Genomic DNA, 25,281 nt, shown 5'->3' with positions numbered 1-25,281 from the left:
AAGTAGAATTTTGTAAACAATATAAATTTATTAAGGATGAGCTGTGTGTTTAATAGAAAAAATTGTTAGCGTAAATTGTATAATATTGTAGGCATTCTAGGAAAATTTTCTTCTTCTCTTGTTAATTTAAAATTTAGTGCTTGACAATAATGTATTTTAGTGTACCATTTGCCACCGAGGTAGACACCTCATTTGCAAATAAAGAGATTTTGATTTGGGTCAAATCTTTGTTTTGAATATAACATCATGATATGATATGGAACAGCCAATGTCTAAGAAATAAAAAAGATACAAAACTGAAAATTTTAAAACTCAAAATTCTGTTAAAATTATTTGTATAACTGAACATTGGTTCCAAAATAATGAGGTAGACTATGTAATATATACTGGTTATAAATTACAGACAATATATTGCAGACAGGTTCACAAAAATGGAGGTGTGGCAATATTCACTCTAAATAATATAGACTGTAAAGTTATTTATATTTCAAACCTGTGTGTGGAATTCAACTTCGAGGCAGCAGCAGTGCTCCTTAAAGATCCAGTTCTAATAGTGACTTCAATTTACCAGTCCCCTGATGGAGACAAACATTTTTCCTGAAAATTTAGAGCAGCTCATAACGAGCCTTGTTGCCATATGAAAAGAAAGATATAAAATGTGAATTTGTGGGGATATTAATCTTGATGTAAGACACAGGACAAAGAAAGTAAATAATCTGCTATAATAATTTCATGTGACTATGTCTAGCCGGGTGCAGCCCTTGTAAAGCAGACCCTCCGATGAGGGTGGGCGGCATCTGCCATGTGTAGGTAACTGCATGTTATTGTGGTAGAGGATAGTGTTATGTGTGGTGTGTCAGTTGCAGGGATGTTGGGGACAGCACAAACACCCAGCCCCCGGGTCATCGGAATTAAACCAATGAAGGTAAAAATCCCCGACCCAGCCGGGAATCGAACCCGGGACCCTCTCAACCGAAGGCCAGTACACTGACCATTCAGCCAACGAGTCGGACATCTCCTGAATTTACTCAAGTCATTTAACTTTTACTGTGCAAACAGATATCCTACTCATGGGAAAGCAGTGCTTGATAATACGAGGGTCGAGTCATAAGTCATGGCAACTATTTTTTTTCTCCCGAACAGGAGACAACACGAAAAATCTAAGATATGCATTTGGAAATATACGGCGTGTACTTATGCATAGTGCCTGAAGACAAATTCTGACTTCAGGAGATTCTCGAAGGAAAGTGACAGAACACAGGCCATTGGTAAACATTGTTTTATTATGGTATAGACAGCAAATACACAAGACTACGTACAAAGAACAGGTCTCCACTGGTTGCAGACCTTCGAAATAATCACCCAAGGATTCCGCTGTGCGTTGCCAGCGGTGGGGCAGGAGCTGAATACCATTCGCTGCATGTGTATCGCTGATGTGTAACACCTTTCTCTGAAATGCTGTTACGATGTCCTCACGTCTCCACCCACCTTGCCACTGTTCTATAGGGAATGACATGCACACCTAATGCTTCCCACAGCTCTGCATGGTATTAGCGTGCATTTCTGCCGCAGAGAACTGCTATTTTAATATATGATCGTTGCTCCTGCTTGATGACTTCCATTTTGTGACGCTCTCACACACTGAACTTGGGGGGCATGCTTAGACCCACACTGTTGTTTACATACACCATCTAGTGGCATCATATGCAAGTACATGCCGGTCGTTTCCAAATGCATATCTTAGATTTTTCGTGTTGTCTCCTCTTCACAAGAAAAAAAAAAATAGTTGCCGTGACTTATAACTCGACCTATGTATAATAACTAATGTGAACTCCTTGTCCTTCAATATTGGCACGTTACAAATGTCTTCATATGGGGTGGGTTCTGATCACAAAGCTGTTCGGTTGAAATTTCACTGCTCCATGCAGAATGATCTCCCAACCAGAATTATTTTCAAAAGGTTCCTCTCACAACAAAAAATTGTAGGTTTTACTCCTTTGCTTGAACTGGTTGACTGAGATTCTACATTAAGGGTATAAAAACACTGGCTTGGTAAGAAATTTCGTTGTTTCTTTCATACATTTTTATTACTGTTTGAGGATTGTTTTCCAGTCATTAAAAAAGTCTTTAATATTAAACATTCAAAACCTAGGTTTTCAGGCTTGAGCTTGAAATAATGTGAAATCATCTTTTGCTTTACTATAGAGTTTTTAAGAACAATAAAAGCCCAGAAACCTCAACTTTATACACAAATGCAAGGGGTAAGTACAAACAAGCTATCAGATAAAAAATTAGATGTAGGGTTTTTCCGGCATTTGCTCTATTAACCAGCGTTTCGTCTTTGGTCTGACACTAGACTCGTCAGAGTGGGATGTGTCAGACCCTACCCACTGACGCTAGGGTGTATGCAGGTGAACTTATCAGAAGCCTATTTAAGAGGCACAGTCTGATAACTGCATATGGGAGATAAGACTCCACAATGGAATTAATGCCCGCCTAGCAATTCCAAATGGAAATTCTAAGTTCCCATGCAGGAGTCTTATCTCCCGTATGCAGTTATCAGACTGTGCCTCTTAAATAGGCTTCTGATAAGTTCACCTGCATACACCCCAGCGTCAGTGGGTAGGGTCTGACACATCCCACTCTGATGAGTCTAGTGTCAGACCTAAGACAAAACGCTGGTTAATAGAGCAAATGCCGAAAAAACCCTACATCTAATTTTTGATATGCTCTATTGGTGGAAAAATATCTAGTTCCCTGCATGGGAACTTAGAATTTCCATTTCAAACAAGCTATAACGGCAGCAAAAAAAAAAAGGTACTGGTAATGAATATTTTATTGAAAGTTCAGGTAATTAAAGTAAAGCAGCTTGGGAAGTAATCAATAGAGAGAGCAATAGCAGTGTTAAATATAGTAGGCCCAAAGTTTAGATTACACCAGATGAATTCAATAACTACTTTATTCAATCTGTAAATAATAATTATGAGAATATTCCGGCCACTCATAGGGATGCATTGAGCTACCTCATCAACAGCAGAATATTTGTTCCTGAGCAGGTTATGATATGGAAAACAGTGACAGAAAATGAAATTAAGTGTACAGTGATCAATTTAAAAAAACTCTGATAGCAAGGATGTATATGGTATGTCAAATAACTTCCTCAAGATTGTAGTTCCATACATTCTGAAACCTCTCACTGTTAGTATACATGACTACTTACAGACTGGGGTTTTCCCATGTATGCAAAGGTAACCTCTGTTTTCAAAAAGGGCCCTATAAACAATCCCAGTAGTTTCTGAGCAGTTTCAGTTATTCCTATTTTTGGTAAATTTCTACAGTATGACACAACTAGGGCCCGGAATTTGAGGAAAAATCCTTTTTTCCTCTAGTGTCCGAAGATGAAGCCCAACATAATATATGTTAATTCTGGGTCATTGTAGGCCAGAAAATAGTGGTTTTTATTTGTCCATTTTTCCTTTTTTTGGCTTATAGGTTCTTTTTAGCCTTTTGCTTAGCCAAAACATTTTTTGCAACTTCACCTTCTTTCGACTACATTTGTACAGCCCATTCTCAATTCAAATCATCGTTAGTTAATCACCTCTTGAACATCTTTTCTGTAGTAAGAGAGAAAATTAAATGAAAATGAAATAAAATGAAAAAATGAAATTGGTGTTTGAAAAAACAGGGGTATCAAATTATGTGCAAGATAAGTGAAATACTGAAAGGAGAAAATTTTGATGCAAGTGTTTTTGAAGAGAAGGTATTACAGAGATATGAAGATAAGTTTTTTGTTGTTTTGCAACATGCTGTCTGAAAACCAACAAACCTTTTCACTTAAGAACCTGGATATCACTGTTGTGATAGTCTGCAAAGCCAACTGAATTCCAATTTCTGTAACCTTAGTGTGGTTAAGCCAAATATGATTCCAGATATACTAATTTCAGTTTCTTTCTCAAGAATGTCCATTGTGTTTTTGCTGAATTTATTATATGTGGAAAAAATATTTCATTCTAAAGTCTGCAAGTACATCTCTTTTTAACAAACATGGAATTGCTTTTTTTAAAATGATATTAATCTAAAAATATATAATGTCTGAAAGAAGTATTTCACGCATATTTTTGCACTGTATGTTGCTTACCTACAGAATTTTGTATTTTAATACATTATATTCCTTCATTAAATTACAATCAAAGCTTAAACTATGAATGAATTTGGATTGCATTTTTAAGTCCTTTTTGCCAGTTTTTAGGTCTTTTTTTGTTGATATTTTTAGGTCTTTTTACAGGTCTTTTTAGGCAATTTATAGGTCTTCAACGTCCAAGCCCTAGTAATGACACAACTAGTAGAATATTTTGAATCAAATAGCTTTCTGTACGAGAACCAGTTTGGCTGTGAGAAATCTGTATGAGTCACTGCAGGTAGAACAACAGAAGGAAGATGAGGAACAGGGAACTGTTACTGAGAAGTGAAATAGGATGGGAAATAGTAGAAAAGGAACAAGAATATAGGATCTAATGCCAATTCAGTTTTATATCCAGATGATACTACTTTTTAAAATTCCAAGGCTGAAACAGTCAAAGAACTCAATGTACTATGTAAGCAATCATTGAACATGGCAGTTGAATGGTTCGCTGCTAACAAACTCACAGTAAATCATAAAGACACTCAGTCAATTATATTTAATTTAAATAAAAATCAAGTAAATCATGAAAATCAACACGTAAAATTATTAGGAATACATTTAGATTCAAATTTGAGCTGGAATCCTCACATAGACTTTAATTCAAGTAAACTATCAAGAGAGAGCCATCAGAGATAAAGTTCCCAGTAAATATCGTGTAAATGCCTACTTTGCATTCTTTCACAGTATTCTTCAATACTTTGAGGAGACTGCAGCCAGATTTCTGAAATTTTACTTCTCCAGAAAAGGGCATTACATGTAACAAAATCTCATATGATGGCCCACTGTAGGCCTATATTTATTAAGCTGTTGTTCATAAATGTAGTACCAGGTCAGCTAACCAAGTCGATGTGTTTTGTCATAAGTTACAAAAGACAGCATCTAGCTATTTCATTGCTCAGTTGAAAATGTTTAATAAACTGCCTTCAGACCTAAAAGAACTACCACCTAATATATTCAGAAATAAGCTTGAGAAGTGGTTACACATGCATCCCTTTTACTCAGTGCAGGAATACCATAAAATTAATGAATTTGATATAAATTGAAATTACAATTTGTTACTAGTTTGTGTATGTACTGAATACAGTAGAAGTCCGCTATAGCGAGTACGGCATATAACGAGAACCCCATTATACCGACAATGTTTTGCTGTCCCTTCAAAATTCCTATATTAAACTGTGTATTATCCTTCGGTTACATAGAGAGCCCTATCATTGACGCATCCGTTATTACGAGCGATTAAGTGTGCGTGATTTTTTCCGTTACCGATATTTATGCACCCCAGCGATTATGTTGCATGCAATAGATTATCTTCGGTATTGTTTCCTTGTTATGTCCACTAGCGAGTTTTCCCGTCGACAATCAAAGGGGATGCTGGAGTCAATTAGTAATACCCGTCGACTGCTGTTCCGTAAATAAATTTCGAATTGAAAGAGAACATACTTTTGTAAGAAATGCGTACATAACGTGTCCGATAACCGTTCTTAACTCGTTAAAAATAAAGGCTGACTAAACGATCGCTTAATTTTAATGCTAAATACTGAAGTTAAGTAAAAATGGGATACACCTCGAAATATGGCAGAGTGCATAACTGATTTCAGAGGTTAGTTTATATTTTCTCGTGTCTGGTTAAATTGGTTATTATCATGTAAATTTATAGCTAGAAGGTTATTTCTCTACTGGCGCTTGAAGTATGTTTTTTCATCACATGTATAGTACTGAAATGTTTGCCACAAAATGCGATCGATCATCTTTGGTATGGTATAATTTTCTCATTATGTGCATTTGCGAGCTCTCTCGTCGACATTCGAAGGCGATGTTGGAGTCGATTAGTAATACCCAATGACTGCTGTTCTCTAAAGAAAATTGGAAATCAAAGAGGATAACAAGTTTTCGTAATAAATGCGTAAATAACATGGCCGATAGCAGTTGTTAACTCGTTAAAAATAACGGCTGAAGTAAATGATCTCTTAATTTTAATGTTATATACTGATATTAAGTAAGAATGTGATACACCTTAAGATATGGCAGAGTACATCACTGATTTCAGAGGACAGTTCATATTTTCTCGAGTCTAGTTAAATTTTGGAAAGGCTATTCACATGTACATTTTTAGCAAGGATAACTCATATCTCTACATGCGTTTCAAATATGTTTTCATGACACATATACGGTTAGGTTAGGTAGATAGATAGATAGATAGATAGATAGATAGATAGATAGATAGATAGATAAAGCCTTTATTTTCTGTGGCGAAGTTAGGGCTCTTGGCCCTTTCTTACACTTAACCACACACATATTATTATTATTATTCCATACAATGACATTGATTAACTTAAAATACTAAGAACTACAAATAACACTAATTTTTAAGACAAAAATATGAATATATACATGCAAAGAAGAATGAAAAAAAAAAGTAACTGCCTACATAATACAGGTTTGAGGAAAAAAAATTCAATACACAACAAAAGAAATAAGAATGTAAAAATACTAGTAAGCTTAATAAAAATACTAAATGAAAATTTAACTAATTTTATCCTTGCAAGACTAGATCTAAGTTAAATACTGTACTTACTACTAGCTATTTTTAGACTACTTCTACTTTGTAAATACAATATGGATGTTTTTAATTTAATTTAAATTATTATATTAAACCAATATTTAATTTATTGTGCAATAATCTCATATCATTTTCACACACAATCACTCGTTCCACTCATACAGGTACTGTACCTTGCTGGAAGCACTTAACGAGGAACTGCTGGACGTTTTGATGCAGCATCCTTGATGTCTTTGGGAGGAGCATTCCACCATCCCGAAGCGGTGATAGTAAATGATCGATGGTATGTGGTTGTTCGGTGGACAGGTATTTCTAGGAGGGACACTGAGCGAGTATCATGGAGATGTAAAGAACCAAGGTGACGAAAATTGCTGGAGAGATAAGCAGGGATGTCTTCCGAAAGTACCTGGTACATAAGAGTATTTGCATGTAGTTTACGCCTGTCGTCTAGTCGTAACCAAAATAATTGTTTATAGTAGGGAGAAACTCGAGCGTCATACCGTAAATCCATAGCATATTTAAGACAAGCGTTTTGAGTGCGTTGTAGTTTCAAGCTTAATTCTTTTGTTATATCCGTAAGAATTACATCACAGTAGTCAAAAATGGGAAATAATAATGACCGAACAAGTTGAACTTTTAGTGATCGAGGGAATACATTTCTGAAACGTTTTAAGGGGTGCAAGCCACAATAAACCTTTTCGCAGATATTCTTAACTTGCGCTGACCAGTTTAGAGTTTCCGTTATAATAACACCAAGGTTAGAAACTGATTCACAATAAGGTATAACAGTATTATTTAAAGTTACGGGAGGAATGCAATTTTGCTTTAAAATGTGAAGATTCTTTGATGTACCGATGATAATGGCTTGCGTTTTATGGGGATTTAATTTAAGGTTGTTTTTAATTGCATAGCTATTAATTTGCTCAAGGTCAGCGTTTACATTACATATTGCTTGTTGTATATTATTAGTTCTAGTGTGGTAATAAATTTGAAGATCATCAGCATAAAGATGGTACTTGCAGTGCTTAATTGATCTGGTGATATCATTCATATATATAACGTGAATAGGAGAGGGCCTAGGACTGACCCTTGTGGAACACCAATATTTTTTGTTCGCCACGTTGATTTATTATTATTTGCAACCACACACTGCCGGCGGTTTGTGAGGTAAGAATAGAAAAATTCCAGCACTTTCTGACTAAAGTTTAAGGACTGTAATTTGGAAAGAAGCAACCTAGGATCGACAGTATCAAATGCACTACTGAAATCTAGAAGAGTAAGTATTGTTACTTGTTTGTTGTCCATTGCATATCTAATGTCATCTGTCACTTTCAGCAGAGCTATCATGGTACTATGTTTTTTCTTAAAGCCTGATTGGTAAGAGTCAAGTAAAGCATATTTATGTAAGTACGTAAGGATTTGCTCATGTACCAGGCGTTCCAGCACTTTGGACAGGGGTGGTAGGATAGAAACTGGTCAGTAATCTGAAGGAATACTAGGTCCATCCTTTTTTGGGATTGGGATGACGAGGGCATCCTTCCACGCCATAGGGAAAATTCCTTGGGTTAAACAGTAGTTAATAATGTGTGTTACGATCGGCAGGATGGCACCAATGATATATTTGTAGAAAGACAGAGGTATGCCACCGTGTCCAGCAGCATCTGATCTGAGAGAATACATAACTCGTTTTAAGTAATTTATACCAACCTCTTTAAACACAAATGTATCTTGAATTGGCATAAAATGAATATTATTATTATTATTACTGTTATAAAAATTATTATTATTACTTGTACAGTTATGAAAATGATTATTATTATTATTATTATTATTATTATTATTATTATTATTATTATTATTATTATTATTATTTGCTCTTACAGTGGATTCGGCCGATGTGAAGTGTAAATTTAAGTCATCAAGGGATACATTCGGCGCCTGCTTTGATAACGTTCGACCTATACCCATCGTTCGTAATTGTTTCCATATTTCTGTCGAGTTCTTGCATTTCGATACTTGACATGTGTTTATATTTACTGTTTCTGATTAACTGTTTAACCCTGTTGCGGAGAACATGGTAATTTTCAAAGTCATTAGCATTACCCGTTCGTTTAAACCTTCTGTACCATGAGTCACGCTTTGCCATTTCTGATTTAATCTCACTAGTCAACCACGGAGAAGGTGGTCGAGTCACCCGGATCTCTTTCTTGGGAGCAAATCTATCATACAGTTCTAACACCAGATCAGATAGTTTATTTATTTTTACGTCAATATCATCCATGTGTAAAATATCGTTCCACGGCAGATAATATGCTTCGTGTCGTATTCTTTCCTTGTCCAGATTTTTTATATCCCTGCGTGTTATATATTTAGTTTCATATTTTGGCATCTTTAATGAATAGCAGACATATATTAGATCATGGGTAGAAATACCTGGCACAGCAAGCTGTCCGTGATTTAAAACTTTCTGAGTATTGTTAGTTATGATCAAGTCAATCAAAGTATGAGTCATCCGGTTTACTGTATGTAGATGGTTAGTAGCATTTAGATGTAGGATGTTCAGGTCTAAGCTAAAGAACATATTTTATAAATGTAATGAGTCGTTTGTCGCAGTCAGCAGATTTGTATTAAAATCTCCAAGTATAATTATATTTTCGTACAGTGGAATTAACTTTGCTAAGCAAATTTCAAGGTCCGATACATGTCTTACGTCTGGGGGTTTATAAACTACTCCGATCAGTACTTTTTGATTGTTAGCCAAAACTTCTATAAACATAAACTCAGGTCGATTGGGAATCGTCTGGTCTGAAGTAGCCACTATTTTACTTTTGAGATCATTACGACAGTATATAGCACACCCTCCCCCTGTACGTTTTCTTCGGTCTAGACGATGTAAAGTCATGTTATTTAATTCAACCAGGCCTGAGTTTAGTGAGGGTTGTAACCAAGTCTCAGTTACACATATGCAGTGCAAGGTATTACTATCATGAAAGAGGGATTGTATTTCGTCAATGTGAGCCATTAACGATTGCGCGTTAATATGACAACACTGTAGGGCTCGCCGATATCTTGAAAGACTTTCCCTGAGAATGTTTCCCACTGACGCTGTTGACGGGTAGGGTGAGGGGGGTGACTGGGGAGGGGGTGGGAGTGGGTCACTGACATCAAGGTCACTACAATCGGTAGAAATAGCACTTGTATTGTGACTAGCCATTATCTAGAAAAGACTTCTGCTTACTCACCTTGTTTTCACCACAAGTACTTCCAGGGGCACAATCACATTCACTCACACACATACACGCACATTTACTTAAAACTACAACATTATCCATCAATGCCATCTCAGTAATGAGTCCGTATCAATGCTCACTCGTGTTTTACATTAAACTAACAAGTTGTACCATTGTTGTAATTAACACCTTTCGTCCATTGTCACATAGCACAACAATGCGACCGCCCTGGCTCCAGACATGATTTAGGCCAAAGTGATCTCGTGCACGATTTAAAATGTTTTTCCTGGTACCCGTGAGCGATTCCGTCAGGAGAAGGTGCGTGCCTTTTAGCCGACGTTTAGCCCTCCAAATGCGGTGACGATCCTGGTACCGCAGGAACTTAATAATCAGTGGGCGTTTACCCGTGGCAACCACATCAGCCGTTGTTCGCTTCGGAACACCTAGGCGATGGCAACGGTCAATGTCTGACATATTAAGCTCGATATCCAGTTTTTCTTTAATAGTTGATAATACTTTAGCGTACACGTTTTCACCTGGTGCTTCCGGGACGCCATGCAAAATTAGACAGTTTCGGCGGCTGTATTGTTCCGCTTCGTCCATCCGTTCTCTTTGCTCGTCCAGCTTTTCCTCTATTTTTAAAATATTGTTTTTTATGTCTTTCAGTTCACCAGACACTTTCTCTTGAAACGCACAGAACTCCTCCTCCAGCTGCTGTAGTTTCTCCTCCCGGTTGGCGCTGCTGGTCGCCTCCTTGAGTTGGGCGCGAAAATGCTGCATCGCATCTTCAATTGCCGACACCTTTTGAACTACATCCCGTAGCGTCATGATTTTTGTCAGTATTGGACGGTGATTATTAAAACTATGGAGCTTAGGTCGCGAATGGCACTTAGTTGCTGTTTATCTTGCAGATTTACGAGTTAGCCTTGACACACACCTTACAATATGACTGAGCTCTCCGCCATCTTGTGATAAGTGTGACGCCATATGAAGAAGAAAACTCTGGAATAATACCGTATTTCTCCGAATCCAAGAAGACGTTTTTTCCCCTCAGAATCTCATGCGAAAAATCAAGGATTGTCTTGAATTCGCGGCCTAACAGTATCGCAGTAAAAACGCTGCTTATTTTCACCCCCCGCACGCGCACACACACAAAATTCGTTGACAATAAACGACTGCCTCTTTATTACATATCGCTAGCCATGACAACTGGTTGTACAATGCCTGTGTGTAACGTCACTGGATCTCGGGAAATAGTGAAGAGAGAATGACATTCTATTAGCCTCTACAAAAAAGTTTCTCAAATTTGCAGAATGGTATTAAAACATGTGAGCCTTCGAATTGTGCAGCTGCAAGAAAATATGGCATAGGCCTAACTAAAGCCAATATTTGGCGTCAGCTAAAAGAATGTGTACTGTACAAAAAATGCATTCATTGGTCCGCAACAACGATGCTTTAAAAAAGTCAAAAATGAAATTGTGAGGTATGTGCATGAAAAACGCAAGGGCGGAATGGCCATACCGTGGCGCAATAAACTTGTTCATTAACCTTTAACATCCGTGATAAGGCCTATACATAGCTAGCCACTGAGGTTGGCCGAACCCGGCAAGCGAGACGTGCGTGTAGCAGTAGCTGGTTATATCTGACGATGAAGAGGCGAGTATCAACAGATCACTGCGGTTGAACGAGGCCGTATAATAGGGCTACGTGAAGGTGGATTTTCCTTCCGCGCTATTGCAGAATGACTCGGCAGGAATGTCTCCACTGTGCATTCGTGCTGGCAGCAAAGGTCACGAGAAGGTTTGCACATAAGAAGACTGGGCTTTGGACGTCCCCGTGGCACCACCAAGAGGGAGGACTGCCATATTCGGTTTATGGCTGTGGCGCAGCAGGCTACGTCTGCAGCAGCAACTAGAGCGGCAGTTGGCACCACAGTGACGCAACAAACTGTTCAAAATCGGTTACTTTAAGGACAGTTCCGAGCCAGACACCCTGCGGCATGCATTCCACTTACCCCGAACCACCGCCGTCTGCGACTTCAGTGGTGTCAAGCGAGAGCTCATTGGAGGATGGAGTGGAGGCCCATTATGTTTACCAATGAAAGCTGGTTCTGCCTTGGTGCTACTGATGGTCGTGTGTTGGTTAGGAGGAGGCTGGTTGAATGCCTGCATTCCACACGTCTGCAGCGTCGACACATTGGACTTACACCGGGAGTTCTGGACTGGGGAGGAATTTACTATGACAGCAGGAACACACTCGTGTTTATCCCACGCACCCTGACAGCAGACGTGTACGTCCGCCTGGTGGTTCGACCTGTTGTGCTGCCATTCATGAACGGCATTCCCGGCGGTGTTTTCCAACAGAATAATGCATGCCCCCATGCCGCTGTTGTAACCGAATGGGCTCTACAGAATGTCGAAATGTTGCCTCGGCCTGCTCAATCCCCTGATCTGTCCCCAGTCGAGCATGTATGGGACATCATTGGACGACAACTACAGCGTCATCCACGACCGGCATTAACCGTCCCTGTATTGACAGAACAAGTGCAACAGGCATGGAACTCCATCCCACAAGCAGACATCCGGCACATGTACGAGACACTGCATGCACATTTGCATGCCTGCATTCAAGAGTCAGGCGATTACACTGGTTATTAATGGACCAGTATGGCACAATTGTGATGGCTTTACTCGCGTGGACATTAAACTGTAATCGTGTACCTTTAATAAATTAAACATGTTACCACGAAAAATATATTGCCAAAATTTTCGTATTCTACACTCCTGATTCCTGCTTGAGGTGTCCCTGCATAGGTAGTCGGAATTGAATTTCCGTTACTGAACTGAACGTCAGCAATCCAGAAGCATCATTAAAGTACTATCTGAAATGATTCTTTCTAGTAGGGAAAGGCTCTTATCAGAGCCCAATTTAACAATTATTTCTCTTAACATTGAAGGACTGTCTTCTTGTAAAGAAGATCTTTTACATGAAATATGCCTAAAGAAACTCATAGACATGTTAATCAACGACGTCCTAAAATCCCTGGAATGAGATGGGCAGTCGAACGTCCTCATGGCCAATATGGAAGTGCCATCGTCACTAAACCAGATATCAGGATTATTGCAACCTCCATCACAGATGAAAATGACATAGAAATTATTACAATAGAATTGAGTAACTCTATCATTTTTTCCATTTATAAACCTCCAAAGGTAAGCTTTTCATTCAGGCTCTTGGTGTAGATGAAATCTGTATTCAACAAATCAAGAATTTTGGACCTGTTACTAGAGAATGGGTACTAAATCTATTTAACAATTGCATTCGAACATGCAGAATACCCAAAATTTGGAGGAAATCTAGAGTTATAGCATTCCTCAAACCAGGAAAAGATCCACATAATCCTAAAAATTACAGACCAATTTCCTTGCTCTGTCATTTATTCAAGATCTGAGAACGAATGATTCTGGTAAGGCTTACAAAAATAGTTGAACCACTTTTGATTTCAGAACAAGCTGGTTTTAGAAGAGGGAAGAACTGCACATCACAAATCCTCCATTTGACCCAATATACTGAAGATGGTTTTTAAAATAGGAAAATAACTGGAGCAGTCTTCATCGACCTAACTGCGGCCTATGACACAGTTAATCACCAAATTCTGCTGAGTATACTGTACCAGGAATGCCTAGGCCCTGGCACATATGGATTAAAAACTTTATTTCAGCATACAATTCCCTTCCGATATGTGAACAGCTGAGCGAAGGAACATTCCAGTAACTACCAGACTCCACGAGCAAGCCAGGCAAGGTCAAGTGACGTCACCTGCCGCTTGTAACTTGCCTCCCCTAGAGATGTTTCTCGAAGTTTTTTTCTTTCATGAACTTTTTAACACCTTAACCGATTGCAACAGGACCAACACTAAATTGTAGCTGACGTTATAAAAGTAAAACCCAGCAAATTTCAAGTTAATCTGTCAAGTAGCTTTGAATTATTACAATTTAAAATTTGAGAAGAATGTGCACTCTCAGTCACATGATTCATAGCGCCACCCCTCCTGGCGGGGATATATATGCCACTATGTCAAGGCCGGCAAGCAGTGTGTGTGTGTGTGTGTGTGTGAGAGACAGAGGGAGAGAGGGCAGTCTGACCCTTGTACAGTCTGTCAGTGCAGTCTCGTTCGCGAAGAAAAGTACACTCTGTCGTGTTTCGTGAGTCCGTAATTGTGACCATAATCGATCACCGGCGAACTTGTAAAAGACGTTGCACCGTACTTATTCGATCGTGCCGCGACTACGATAAAATTCAGGACATTTCGGAAGATCACACTTGTGAACTTATTGAAGTGAGAAGTCAAGTATTTGATATTCGCAGACTAGCGCATGACATGTGAACTTTGTTCATTTTGCATAATAGTGAACTACTACGATATCTCAAACTGTCGTGTGTGATAAACAGAAACCATCAGTTTCGAAAACCCTAATTATTCTAGGACTCATTTCTTTTAAAACAGTACATCCTTGAACTGTGTCTCTTTATTTACTCAGTAATTACTTTCTCCAGTAATAAACTTGGTGAATATTAAGAACTTTTTATTAGACAATTCATGCTAATATAATATAATCACGATCAGAAAATCAGCTTTATCTGTTTGCGATATTGGTTCAGAGACTGTGATCAGAGACTGTGATAAAATTTATTACACGTTGCATTTTCAAGTGTTTGAACTGTGTATTTATAGACGTTATCAGTAATGATTTTAAATAGTGTCTTATGCAGCAAGGACTGTAATTATTCACTTAGCATCATAAAATTAGAATACGAGCTAAACTGTGTTTTACGACAGTGAATGATAATATCTGTGATTACTAATCGCGCCAACTGAACTTTCTGTGTTCAAATATCACCTCCCAGAGCAGTGGAAGTCTTGGTGAAATACTTCGAGATCCAGTTACATCAGACATCATTTCATCTATGGTACCCATTGAGGGACGTCAACGTGGTCTCTTCATGGAACATCGCCGAGTTCGAGTCTCCGTCCGCACTCTGCGGAATGTTCCAGACTCCCATTCAACATGTGTAAGCAAAATCTTCTCTTCTAAGTGAGTAGTCACAAACTGACTGACTTTCTTTTTCATTAATCCTGAGCAGTGATATTCTCAGTGCTACGTGTGAACAATATTTCATAACTTTTCATCATTATCAAGAAGTTCATATTTAGTGATAGATTTATTTTTCAAATTTAATAACTAATTCATGTTCACATTACGTAGAAGAACTTTAGGGTTTTCAAGTGTTTTATGATCCTTAATTTCAATGCTAACGAACTGAGAAACATTCATCAAGAAGTTAAATTTTTATTTCAATTTTCAATAATAAGTGTGTGTTCATCTTTTTGGATTTAATACTTAAAAAGACTCTAGGTTCAAGACAAATACTTAGTGTTTTCATAAAAGTTAAAAAGACTATAGGATCAGTGATATTCATTTATTTTTTTCTCGAACTGACTTCAAGAAGAGCTCCGTTTAAACCTTTGATTTTGATGAAAGATTTGAGTCCTATATTAATATTGCAAGGCGATGAATCTTTGAACATCCTAAATAAATTGTTAACAGAAGTATAACCATCTATTATTCGCCCTGCGGTTCTATCCTGCTCTGTATCGGCTCCAAAATCACCTTCCACTACCTGAGGTCCTTCTCATGCCCCATACCCACGAACTTTTCCTGGTACAATACTTTGTAAGATGACAAAGGACAAGAAGCTGACTGAATTTCTTCGATGTCTTCTTGAAAATCGAAGATTCTTTGTAGATTTCCAAGGGCGACAGTCATTGGAAGAACCTCAGGAATGGCCTACCCCAAGGTAGTGTTTTGTCTCCAATATTATTTAATATTTACACGAATGATCAACCCTTGCCAAAAGGAACAAAAAGCTTCATTTATGCAGATGATAGAGCTATTATCACCCAGGGTGATCAGTTTGAGAGTGTTGAATGGAGACTAATGGAAGCCTTAGATGAACTGAGTCCATACTACAGAGAAAACCATCTAAAGCCTAACACCTCAAAGATGCAAGTTTGCGCTTTTCACTTAAAGAATATGCAGGCAAGAAGGAAACTGAAGATTTTCTGGGAAGGTGCTCTCTTGGATCATTGCTCAACACCTAAATATCTAGGGGTGACTCTGGATCGTGCCCTCATGTATGAACAACATTGTCTTAACACGAAACACAAAGTATCTACACGAAATTCCATTCTTCGCAAGTTATGCAGTACCAGCTGGGGAATGCAAGCTCAAACAATGAGAACTACTGCTTTAGCACTGAGCTACTCTGCAGCAGAATATGCATGCCCTGTTTGGTATAGATCATGTCATGCCAAACAGGTGGATATTGCTTTAAATGAAACTTGCCGGCTTATAACTGGTTGCCTAAGATCTACACCTTGTGATAAGGTATATTGCTTGGCTGGCATTGCTCCCCCAGATATTAGACGTGAAATAGCTGCCAAACATAAAAAATCTAAAGTAGACATTTCACAAACACATCCATTACGTGATTATCAACCGGCTCAACAACGATTGAAATCGAGGAGAAGTTTTCTTCATTCTACTAAGTGCCTTTCAGAATCACCTCAATCGTCAAGACTAACTTCCTGAAGATCCAGAAACCTTCATCTCAATGGATGGATGGATCCATCTGAAACTCTTCCAGCCGGTTATGAAGAGTCATGGTCTACACGGAAGAGTCTGAACAGGCTACGGTCTGGGGTCGGTCGATCTAAGAACAATATGAAGAAGTGGGGTCTATCTGAGTCAACCCTCTGTGTCTGCAGAGAAGAACAAACTACGGCGCACTTCCTTAATTGCAACTCCTGCCCTCTCGTTTGCACCATGCAAGATTTAGTGAAGGCCACACCAAATGGTCGAGATCTTGCCAAATTCTGATCCGATATGATATAATTGTTACTATGAATGTACCTCTAGTATGTTTTTATTACCAGTTAGGCCTATTTAATTATTTTTCATTCTTAACTAATAATTTATATGATGTATTGCTTCTGATATGAATAAATAAATAAATAAATAAATAAAATTTCATGGTGTTTGGATATTTTGTTCTGCCAGTGTAATTTTCCCCTTTCTACAGTTCTAGGTCCTAAAACCAAAACCATTTCCATAGTACAGAGGGAAAGGATACTTTGGGGCTATAAAAGAGGGGCATGTATCTGTAAGAGAGTGAGTCTGCATAAGTGAGGTATTTCTATCATAATGTGTGATTTCTATCTGGACATAAAAACTTCTCTCTGTATCTACAAAAAGAGGTTTGACTGTAATACGTAACAACATTTAAACAATTATAAAGCTATAAGTGAAATTTGTGAACTGATTAGAAAGTTTTTTATCCTCGGTGAAATTTTATGATACGAAGGTTAATGGAATATGAATGAGACTTTTTAAACTGATCCAAATATTCTGAGAAATTTTGGCTCTTACTCAGATTTGCTGTTTCAAAATTCTTGGCAGCCAATTTGAATTGAAATCCAACTCTCTTTAATGATTCCCTCCACACTTCTATAAATTATACCACATGCTACACTAACATCACAAACACTTAACTGTGTATAATCATGAAGATCATCTTGAACTTTCAAAATGTTCTGCAGCATAACAATGTTTCTGGGATGACATGCATGAATGAGGTCAGAAGTTACTGTCCGACCTTCACAAAAGATCTTTTACTAAATGAAAACTTAAGGCTTCGAAAGTGTATCAGTATCGAACTGTGTACATAATCTATGCAAGATTTCTGCATCATCACGTGTTAAAAACTGATGAATAATTATGCAATCCACAATAGACACATGCACTTTCTGTCCATGCCTAAACCAACTGTGCACTGTTATCACATTAATGAGTGTTTCATATTACTATGCCTGTTTCAAAAGTCTTATTCATATTTGATCCACCTTCATATTATCAAGTTAGGAACAAATCTTTGGAAATATTAACAAGCCGAGACTAACTTTTCTCTGGCAACAGATTCTTAATACACTTTTCTTCCTCATCATCGGTGGAAACTTCATCCTCGTCCATCACCACTCCCTCAAAATAAGGTAATGGCCCCTGTAAGAAGAAGTAAAAGAACCATATGGTCACAGTCATTCTGGATATAACAATAATGTATTTTGAAGTGTTTTCACAAATACTAGTAAGATGACTCAAACATTAATTCAGTGCGTGGAATTGGTTCATAATAGTCAAAATGAGGAGTAAAACCAACCAGAATAATCAGGTCACTAATGCCCAAGGAATGGAAATGGTATTAGGCTTTGATAAGTTATAAAGATGGGAGGAAAGCTACTGTTGGACCTGGAAAGTATATGAGAGAAAACTGTGGGGCAGTGAAAATGAACAAAAAATAAATAGGAAGGGGAATATTCATATTTGTGAACGTAGAATTTGTAAGCTACGAAAAAGTTAAGGATGAGAAACATGAAATTCTAGGTATAAGACTAATCTCTAAAGATAATAAGTAACTTGATGTTTTTGAGGTGTATAGACCTGGCAAGGCTGGCGGGGACATAGAAATATTTGATAAGCTATGTGGCGAACGACACAGAAAGGAACGTCATTGCAGCAGATTATCTGAACTTACCAAATACAGTATTATTGGAAAGGGAACACGAATGACAAAGCATGACCAACAAATGGTGAGTAAGTTATTATGGGAAGGACAGCTGAATCACGAAGTGATGGAACCAACTAGAGGGAAAAATATTCTTTACGTGATGCTGATAAAACCAGATGAGCTCTATAATGTGAAGTAATAGATGATATAAGTGATCATGAAGCTGCCTTTGACACAGTTAAAAGTAAATGTGATAGCAAGGTACGCTGTAAAAATAGGGCTATTAGGCAATACCTTATGGTTCATAAGAGAGGCACGGGGACATTTTTAAAAAGCAATTATGATCAATGCAAGATGGTAAATAAAAATGAAAACAGTCTATGGGATGGGTATAAAGCAATTTTTGTTCAAGAGAGTAAAAACAGGGATGTACCTTTAAAAGCGGTAAGGAATGGTAAGGACCCATTATAAAAGGAAAATACAGAGATAGAGAAGGAGATGCAGATTAGAGAATAAGAAGATATAAGAGATAGGAATGGTTGCAACAGTAAGGGGAGATTGAAGGAGCTTACTAGGATATTGAATTTAGTGAAAAAGTCAGCTATGATGGCAAACATAATTGGTAGCCATATGAATTTTAAAGAGCAATGGAAGGATATGTATAGATACTTCCAGACAGAAACAAGTTCTGGAAAGGACATTCTAGCGATCACTAATGAACAAAGAGAGTGTGTATGTGAGGACTTACAGAAGGCAGGAGTATTCGGTCAGCAGTATGTAAAGGTAGATTAATATAAGCATAATGTCCAGATAGAGGAGGCGAGTTACAATGGCGAATTACTGAAATTTACCCTTGATAATAAGGACATTTACAAAAGCATACACAAGTTAAAAGGTAGAACGGCAGTCAGGATTGATAAGATTTCTGGGGATATATTAAAGGCTATGGGTTGGGATATAGTGCCATGTTTCAAATGCGTATTTGATTAGAGTTTGCATGACGGCGTGATACCAAATGAATGGAGAGTTCAATAACAGCATACATGGGAAAGGGTGACAGACAAAGTGGATAATTACAGGCTAGTCAGCTTGACGTGGTGTTTGTAAGCTCTGGGAAAGCATTTTTTGTGATTTTGCAAAATTAATAATAATAATAATAATAATAATAATAATAATAATAATAATAATAATAATAATAATAATAATAATAATGTTATCTGCTTTACGTCCCACCAACTACTTTTACGGTTTACAGAGACACTGAGGTGTCGGAATTTTGTCGCGCAGGAGTTCTTTTACGTGCCAGTAAATCTACCGACATGAGGCTGACGTATCTGATGATTGACAGGATGGGCAGGTCCACCTATTCAATACGATATATTATACTATTATCATTATTGTTTATTATACATCGGGAATAGTTTCAACATTTCCTTTAGGTCATCATCAGCCTAGATACATTGTTTGGGGAAGATATAACAATAATAGTATAACATATGGTACTGAATACTGTAGTAGCCTCCATGGCTCCGGCGGCAGCACGCCGGCCTCTCACCACCGGGTTCTGTGGTTCAAATCGTGGTCACTCCATGTGTGATTTGTGCTGGACAAAGCGGAGGCAGAACAGGATTTTCTCTGGGCACTCTGGTTTTCCCCGTCATATTTCATTCCAGCAACACTCTCCAATATCATTCATTTCATCTGTCATTCATTAATCGTTGCCCCAAGGGAGTGCGACAGGCTTCGCCAGCCGGCACAATTCTTTTTTTTTTTTTGCTAGGGGCTTTACGTCGCACCGACACAGATAGGTCTTATGGCGACGATGGGATAGGAATGGCCTAGGAGTTGGAAGGAAGCGGCCGTGGCCTTAATTAAGGTACAGCCCCAGCATTTGCCTGGTGTGAAAATGGGAAACCACGGAAAACCATCTTCAGGGCTGCCGATAGTGGGATTCGAACCTACTATCTCCCGGATGCAAGCTCACAGCCGCGCGCCTCTACGCGCACGAGGCACAATTCTTATCCTCGCCGCTAGATGGGGGCATCATTCATTCCATTCCAGAGCCGGTCGAATGACTGGAAACAGGCTGTGGATTTTCATTGAATACTGTAGGTGAACCTGCTCATCCTTTGAAAGTAGTCTACAAAATAACATGAAATTAATTTCATATCATTTGGAAGCCATCCAGGCAAAAAAGAGAAAAAGCCTTTTCAATATTTAAGCCTAAAAACTAAGATCACAAAAACTGGGAAAGATATAATATTTTTAAAACAATGCAGACACAATAAATTAAATTTTTTACGATCAAAACATTAGCATTTTGTACAGATACAATATTAACTCAAAGGAATTTTAAGACATATGTGCAAGTGCAAATAGGTTTAGACATACTACATGTGACATATTAGATTAAGTTAAGTGTGTATGCATGTTATATCTTCCCCGAACAATGTATCTAGGCTGAACATGACCTAAAGGAAAGGTCAAAACTAGTCCCGAAGTACAGTGGAACCTTGGATTGCGAGCATAATTTGTTTTGGCAAGAAGCTTGTAATCCAACATGCTCGTATATCAAAGCAAATTTTCCCATAAGAAACAATTGAAACGCGGATGATTCGTACAGAACATAAAGCATAACATTTCTGAAACAAAATATAACGTAAAACAAATTAAACTGCACTTTATCAAACAATAGAATCGTTGGTGTGAGGGAGACGAGAGATGACATAAGAAGAGTTACTGTATAGTATGAATTTCACTAACGGAATCACTGCTATCTGTTGGCTCACTAGAGTTGTTTTCTTTTCGTGCAACTTTAGCGAGGAACCTGTCCAATGACTGTTGCTTTTGCCACTTTTTGAGGATTTCCCAAAAATGTGACACTGGATTGTCATTGAACAGATTCATCGCCCGCACTGCTACAGCCTTATTCGGGTGGTGTTTTTCTACAAAATTTTGTATTGTTTCCCACATTTTGCACTTCTCCCGAATCTCAGTTGAAGTGAGAATTTCCCTTGAATTTTCCTCCTCCTCTTCCGCGGACAAGATATCCTCCACAACCTTCTCCTGTTGTTCGCGATGCAGGTTCGTCAGTTCATTTGTGGTTAGTTCCTGGCTATGTTCTTCCACCAGCTCTTGAATGTCCACGTCATTCATCTCCAGCACCATGGTCTTCACTAAGGACACAATTACATCAACAATCGGCAGCTATTGTCACCAACAATCCCCTCAAAGTCACGTCCAAGAACACAGTCAGGACACAGCTTTCCCCAAGCGGAAGTGAGAGTTCTCTTGGTGACCCTATCCCAGGTTTTATCGATGATCTTCAGGCAGTTCACGATGTGGAAATGATTTCTCCAAAACTCTAGGTTTGTTCCTTCGACCACTTTGAAGCATCGCTGAAAATAGTGCTTTGGTGTATAGCTTCTTGAAGTCGAAATGACTTGCTGATCCATAGGCTGGTGTAATGTTGGGAGGAAGAAACTTAACCTTAATGAACTTGAATTCCTCCAGTAAGTCGTCCTCAAGGCCTGAGGATAAACAGGAGCATTGTCCATAACCAGCAAGACTTTGAGCGGCAGATTATTTTCTGAAAGGTATTTCTTCACTATAGGACCAAAAAGCTCGTTCATCCATTCAACGAATAAAATACGAGTGACCCAAGCCTTAGAGTTGGACTTCCACATAAAATTTAACTGGCTCTTCAGCACCTCGCATTTCTTGAAGGTTCATGGATTCTCGGAATGATACACCAGCAAGGGCTTTACTTTCAAATCCTCACTCGCATTAGCACCCAACAACAGGATTAAACGGTCTTTCATGGGCATGTGACCGGGCATTGAATTCTCTTCTGCTGTAATGTAGGTCCTCGTTGGCATCTTTTTCCAAAAAAGTCCTGTTTCAACGCAGTTAAAATCTTGCTGTGGCAGGCAAAACTCGGTAACAATGAGCTTCTGGAACTCGGCAGTGAATGCCTCAGCTGGCTTAGCATCCGAACTGGAAGCCTCCATGTTAGGGTGTCCCTTTTTTTTTAAGTTTTAATTTTGCAATGCATAGGTCATTGTTTTTTTCATTTGGGCCTAAAACACCCGAAAACAATTTTTTTTCCTTATTTGGAACAGTGCAACCCGTGCCGACTCGCGCGCCAAACATGTCCATACAACTTGCGTCACAAGAGTAGCGCGCTCTCATAGTTATTGTCACTTAGTTTTCGCTTACTGGGTACCTAGCACGAATGGTTTTATATTTCGAAGATGTCATTGGAACAAAGGAGCGATAAAAAAGTATTTTCATGGTTGGTGAAGTAAATCACCAAATAACAGGCGCAAAATTACCATCTAATCGTCAAGTTCTCGCAGTTCTATTTTTCAACATAGGTGAGGTTAAGTTGACTGTTAGTGAAATCACAAATCTTGTCATTCGGGAGTGCAATATATTATTCTGAGAAAAGGCTAGAATACCTACCAGAGCTGTGCCTAATTGTGTTAAGAAGTTAGTGGATCTTTATCAGGTCTGGCGAGAACTGCAAAAAAAAAAGGAATAGCAAGAACATTCAGGATTTACATAGGTGCCGCGAGGAGAACTTTCAACTTGAATTAGATAATTTATTTGATATTGCACATGCTAATGCTCTTGAAAGAATAAAAATCGAAGAAGATAAAATATTTTTGCAAAAGCAAATAGCGCCAGGGCATCCAGGGTGCCTAGCGGGTGTTGACAAAAAGTTGGCTGAAATTGAAGAAAGGACCAGACTGAGTAAACTCGCAGAAGATAAAGAGAGACTAAAGCAAATGCCTTCCACGAGCTCATTGGAATTTGCGACTTTACAGACCTTTGATACACATGAAAGACGTAGAAGAACAATCTACAAGCTCTGAAGAAAGCCTGGAAGAATCTCTGCCATCCACATCTCAATCTGTAAATTCTTTAGCTGTGTCGACAAGAAGAAGAAGAAGAAGAAGAAGAAGAAGAAGAAGAAGAAGAAGAAGAAGAAGAAGAAGAAGAAGAAGAAGAAGAAGAAGAAAAGATTTTATCACATCTAAATTAGTTGCAACTTTGGACAGATGTCAACTAAGCATCAGAGATTCTGTTTATATAATTCAGTCTGTAGTAGAAGCACTTGGTCTTAGTTCTGACAATTGCCCGATCAACAAATCTTCTATTCAACGCATTCGAAAGAGTTGTCTAACTTCGGCACAGCAAGAAGTTTTACACTATAAATTGAGGATAATTATGTCCACCTTTTCAATACAAAAACAATGTGACGTCATTAACACATCACATATTTATTACCTTTCAAACATTGGGACCGGTTTTGGCATTATTTGTATGCCATCATCAGCCATAGGAAACTTTGTGACAAGGCCTAAGTACAATATTAACATAACTTACAACATACATATATATATATAAAAATTGAACATATTCTTACATGACTATTAAAATTTTGGTGTACACCATAAAACCTTAGATTAAAATTGGTAGCATATTTTATGTGACATATTATGACTTTATACAATTATTTGACTAAAGTTAAAGCTTTTTGGTCAGTTTTTATAAATATTACAAAATGTTAATTGAGCATCCAGATAACAATTTTCAATCTTTAAAAACTTTTATAACTACTAGGCGTTAAAGATAATAGTGCATTTGTTTGGTCAATAATACTAAATTGACATGCATTAAAATGAAATCGCCTACTGTCAGATTGGAAAACAGTGACCTATTTGTACTAGGTATGGGGATAAGTTACATTATAAGTCTTTAGTAATTCTATATCTTGCATTAATATAGTTTGGTTATTTAATAACAAGTCGAATAAAATGATAAATTCGGCTTATATTTTAAACTTTAAAACATTAATTGTCCATTATAGAGGTCCCTTTTTCAGTGAAGATATATAGTGAGCAAAACAGTTCCTCTTAGAATTGATTGCAGGTTCACTCTGTTTTAGGTGGATTTTGGATTGAATAAATTTCTTATTTCGTAATATAATGTCGTTGAGCAATGTTCGTATATGTAATATTCCGTCTTTTATGCTAATGTTCTTAAAATGTAGATCGACTTGATAGAAGTGGACTGGTGAACCGAAATTTCTTGGACCATTACATTCAAGGTCTTTGAGGTTCTAGAAATATCTCGATCCAAGACTTATAATGTAACTTATCCCCATACCTAGTACAAATAGGTCACTGTTTTCCAATCTGACAGTAGGCGATTTCATTTTAATGCATGTCAATTTAGTATTATTGACCAAACAAATGCACTATTATCTTTAACACGTAGTAGTTATAAAAGTTTTTAAAGATTGAAAATTGTTATCTGGATGCTCAATTAACATTTTGTAATATTTATAAAAACTGACCAAAAAGCTTTAACTTTAGTCAAATAATTGTATAAAGTCATAATATGTCGCATAAAATATGCTACCAATTTTAATCTAAGGTTTTATGGTGTACACCAAAATTTTAATAGTCATGTAAGAATATGTTCAATTTTTATATATATATATATGTTGTAAGTTATGTTAATATTGTACTTAGGCCTTGTCACAAAGTTTCCTATGGCTGATGATGGCATACAAATAATGCCAAAACCGGTCCCAATGTTTGAAAGGTAATAAATATGTGATGTGTTAATGACGTCACATTGTTTTTTATTGAAAAGTTGGACATAATTATCCT

The 25,281-nt window shown here is 37.7% G+C and overlaps 1 protein-coding gene across 5 annotated transcripts in view; it reads right to left on the bottom strand.

Annotated features, from left to right (window-relative positions):
- The window catches only part of LOC136862831 (uncharacterized), a 180,172-nt gene that overhangs the window by 13,599 nt on the left and 141,292 nt on the right, over window positions 1-25,281 (bottom strand). For all 5 annotated transcript variants that reach the window (XM_067139097.2, XM_067139094.2, XM_067139099.2 and 2 more), the window contains one exon: window positions 17,994-18,093. In XM_067139097.2, the coding sequence (XP_066995198.2) occupies window positions 17,994-18,093 (100 nt within the window). The remainder of the gene's footprint in view (window positions 1-17,993; window positions 18,094-25,281) is intronic.

Source organism: Anabrus simplex, chromosome 2, assembly GCF_040414725.1.
Source record: "Anabrus simplex isolate iqAnaSimp1 chromosome 2, ASM4041472v1, whole genome shotgun sequence".
Classification (NCBI taxonomy): Eukaryota; Metazoa; Arthropoda; class Insecta; order Orthoptera; family Tettigoniidae; genus Anabrus; species Anabrus simplex.
The sequence above is the reverse complement of the archived record's forward strand: the minus strand, read 5'-3'. Positions and strand labels throughout refer to the sequence as shown.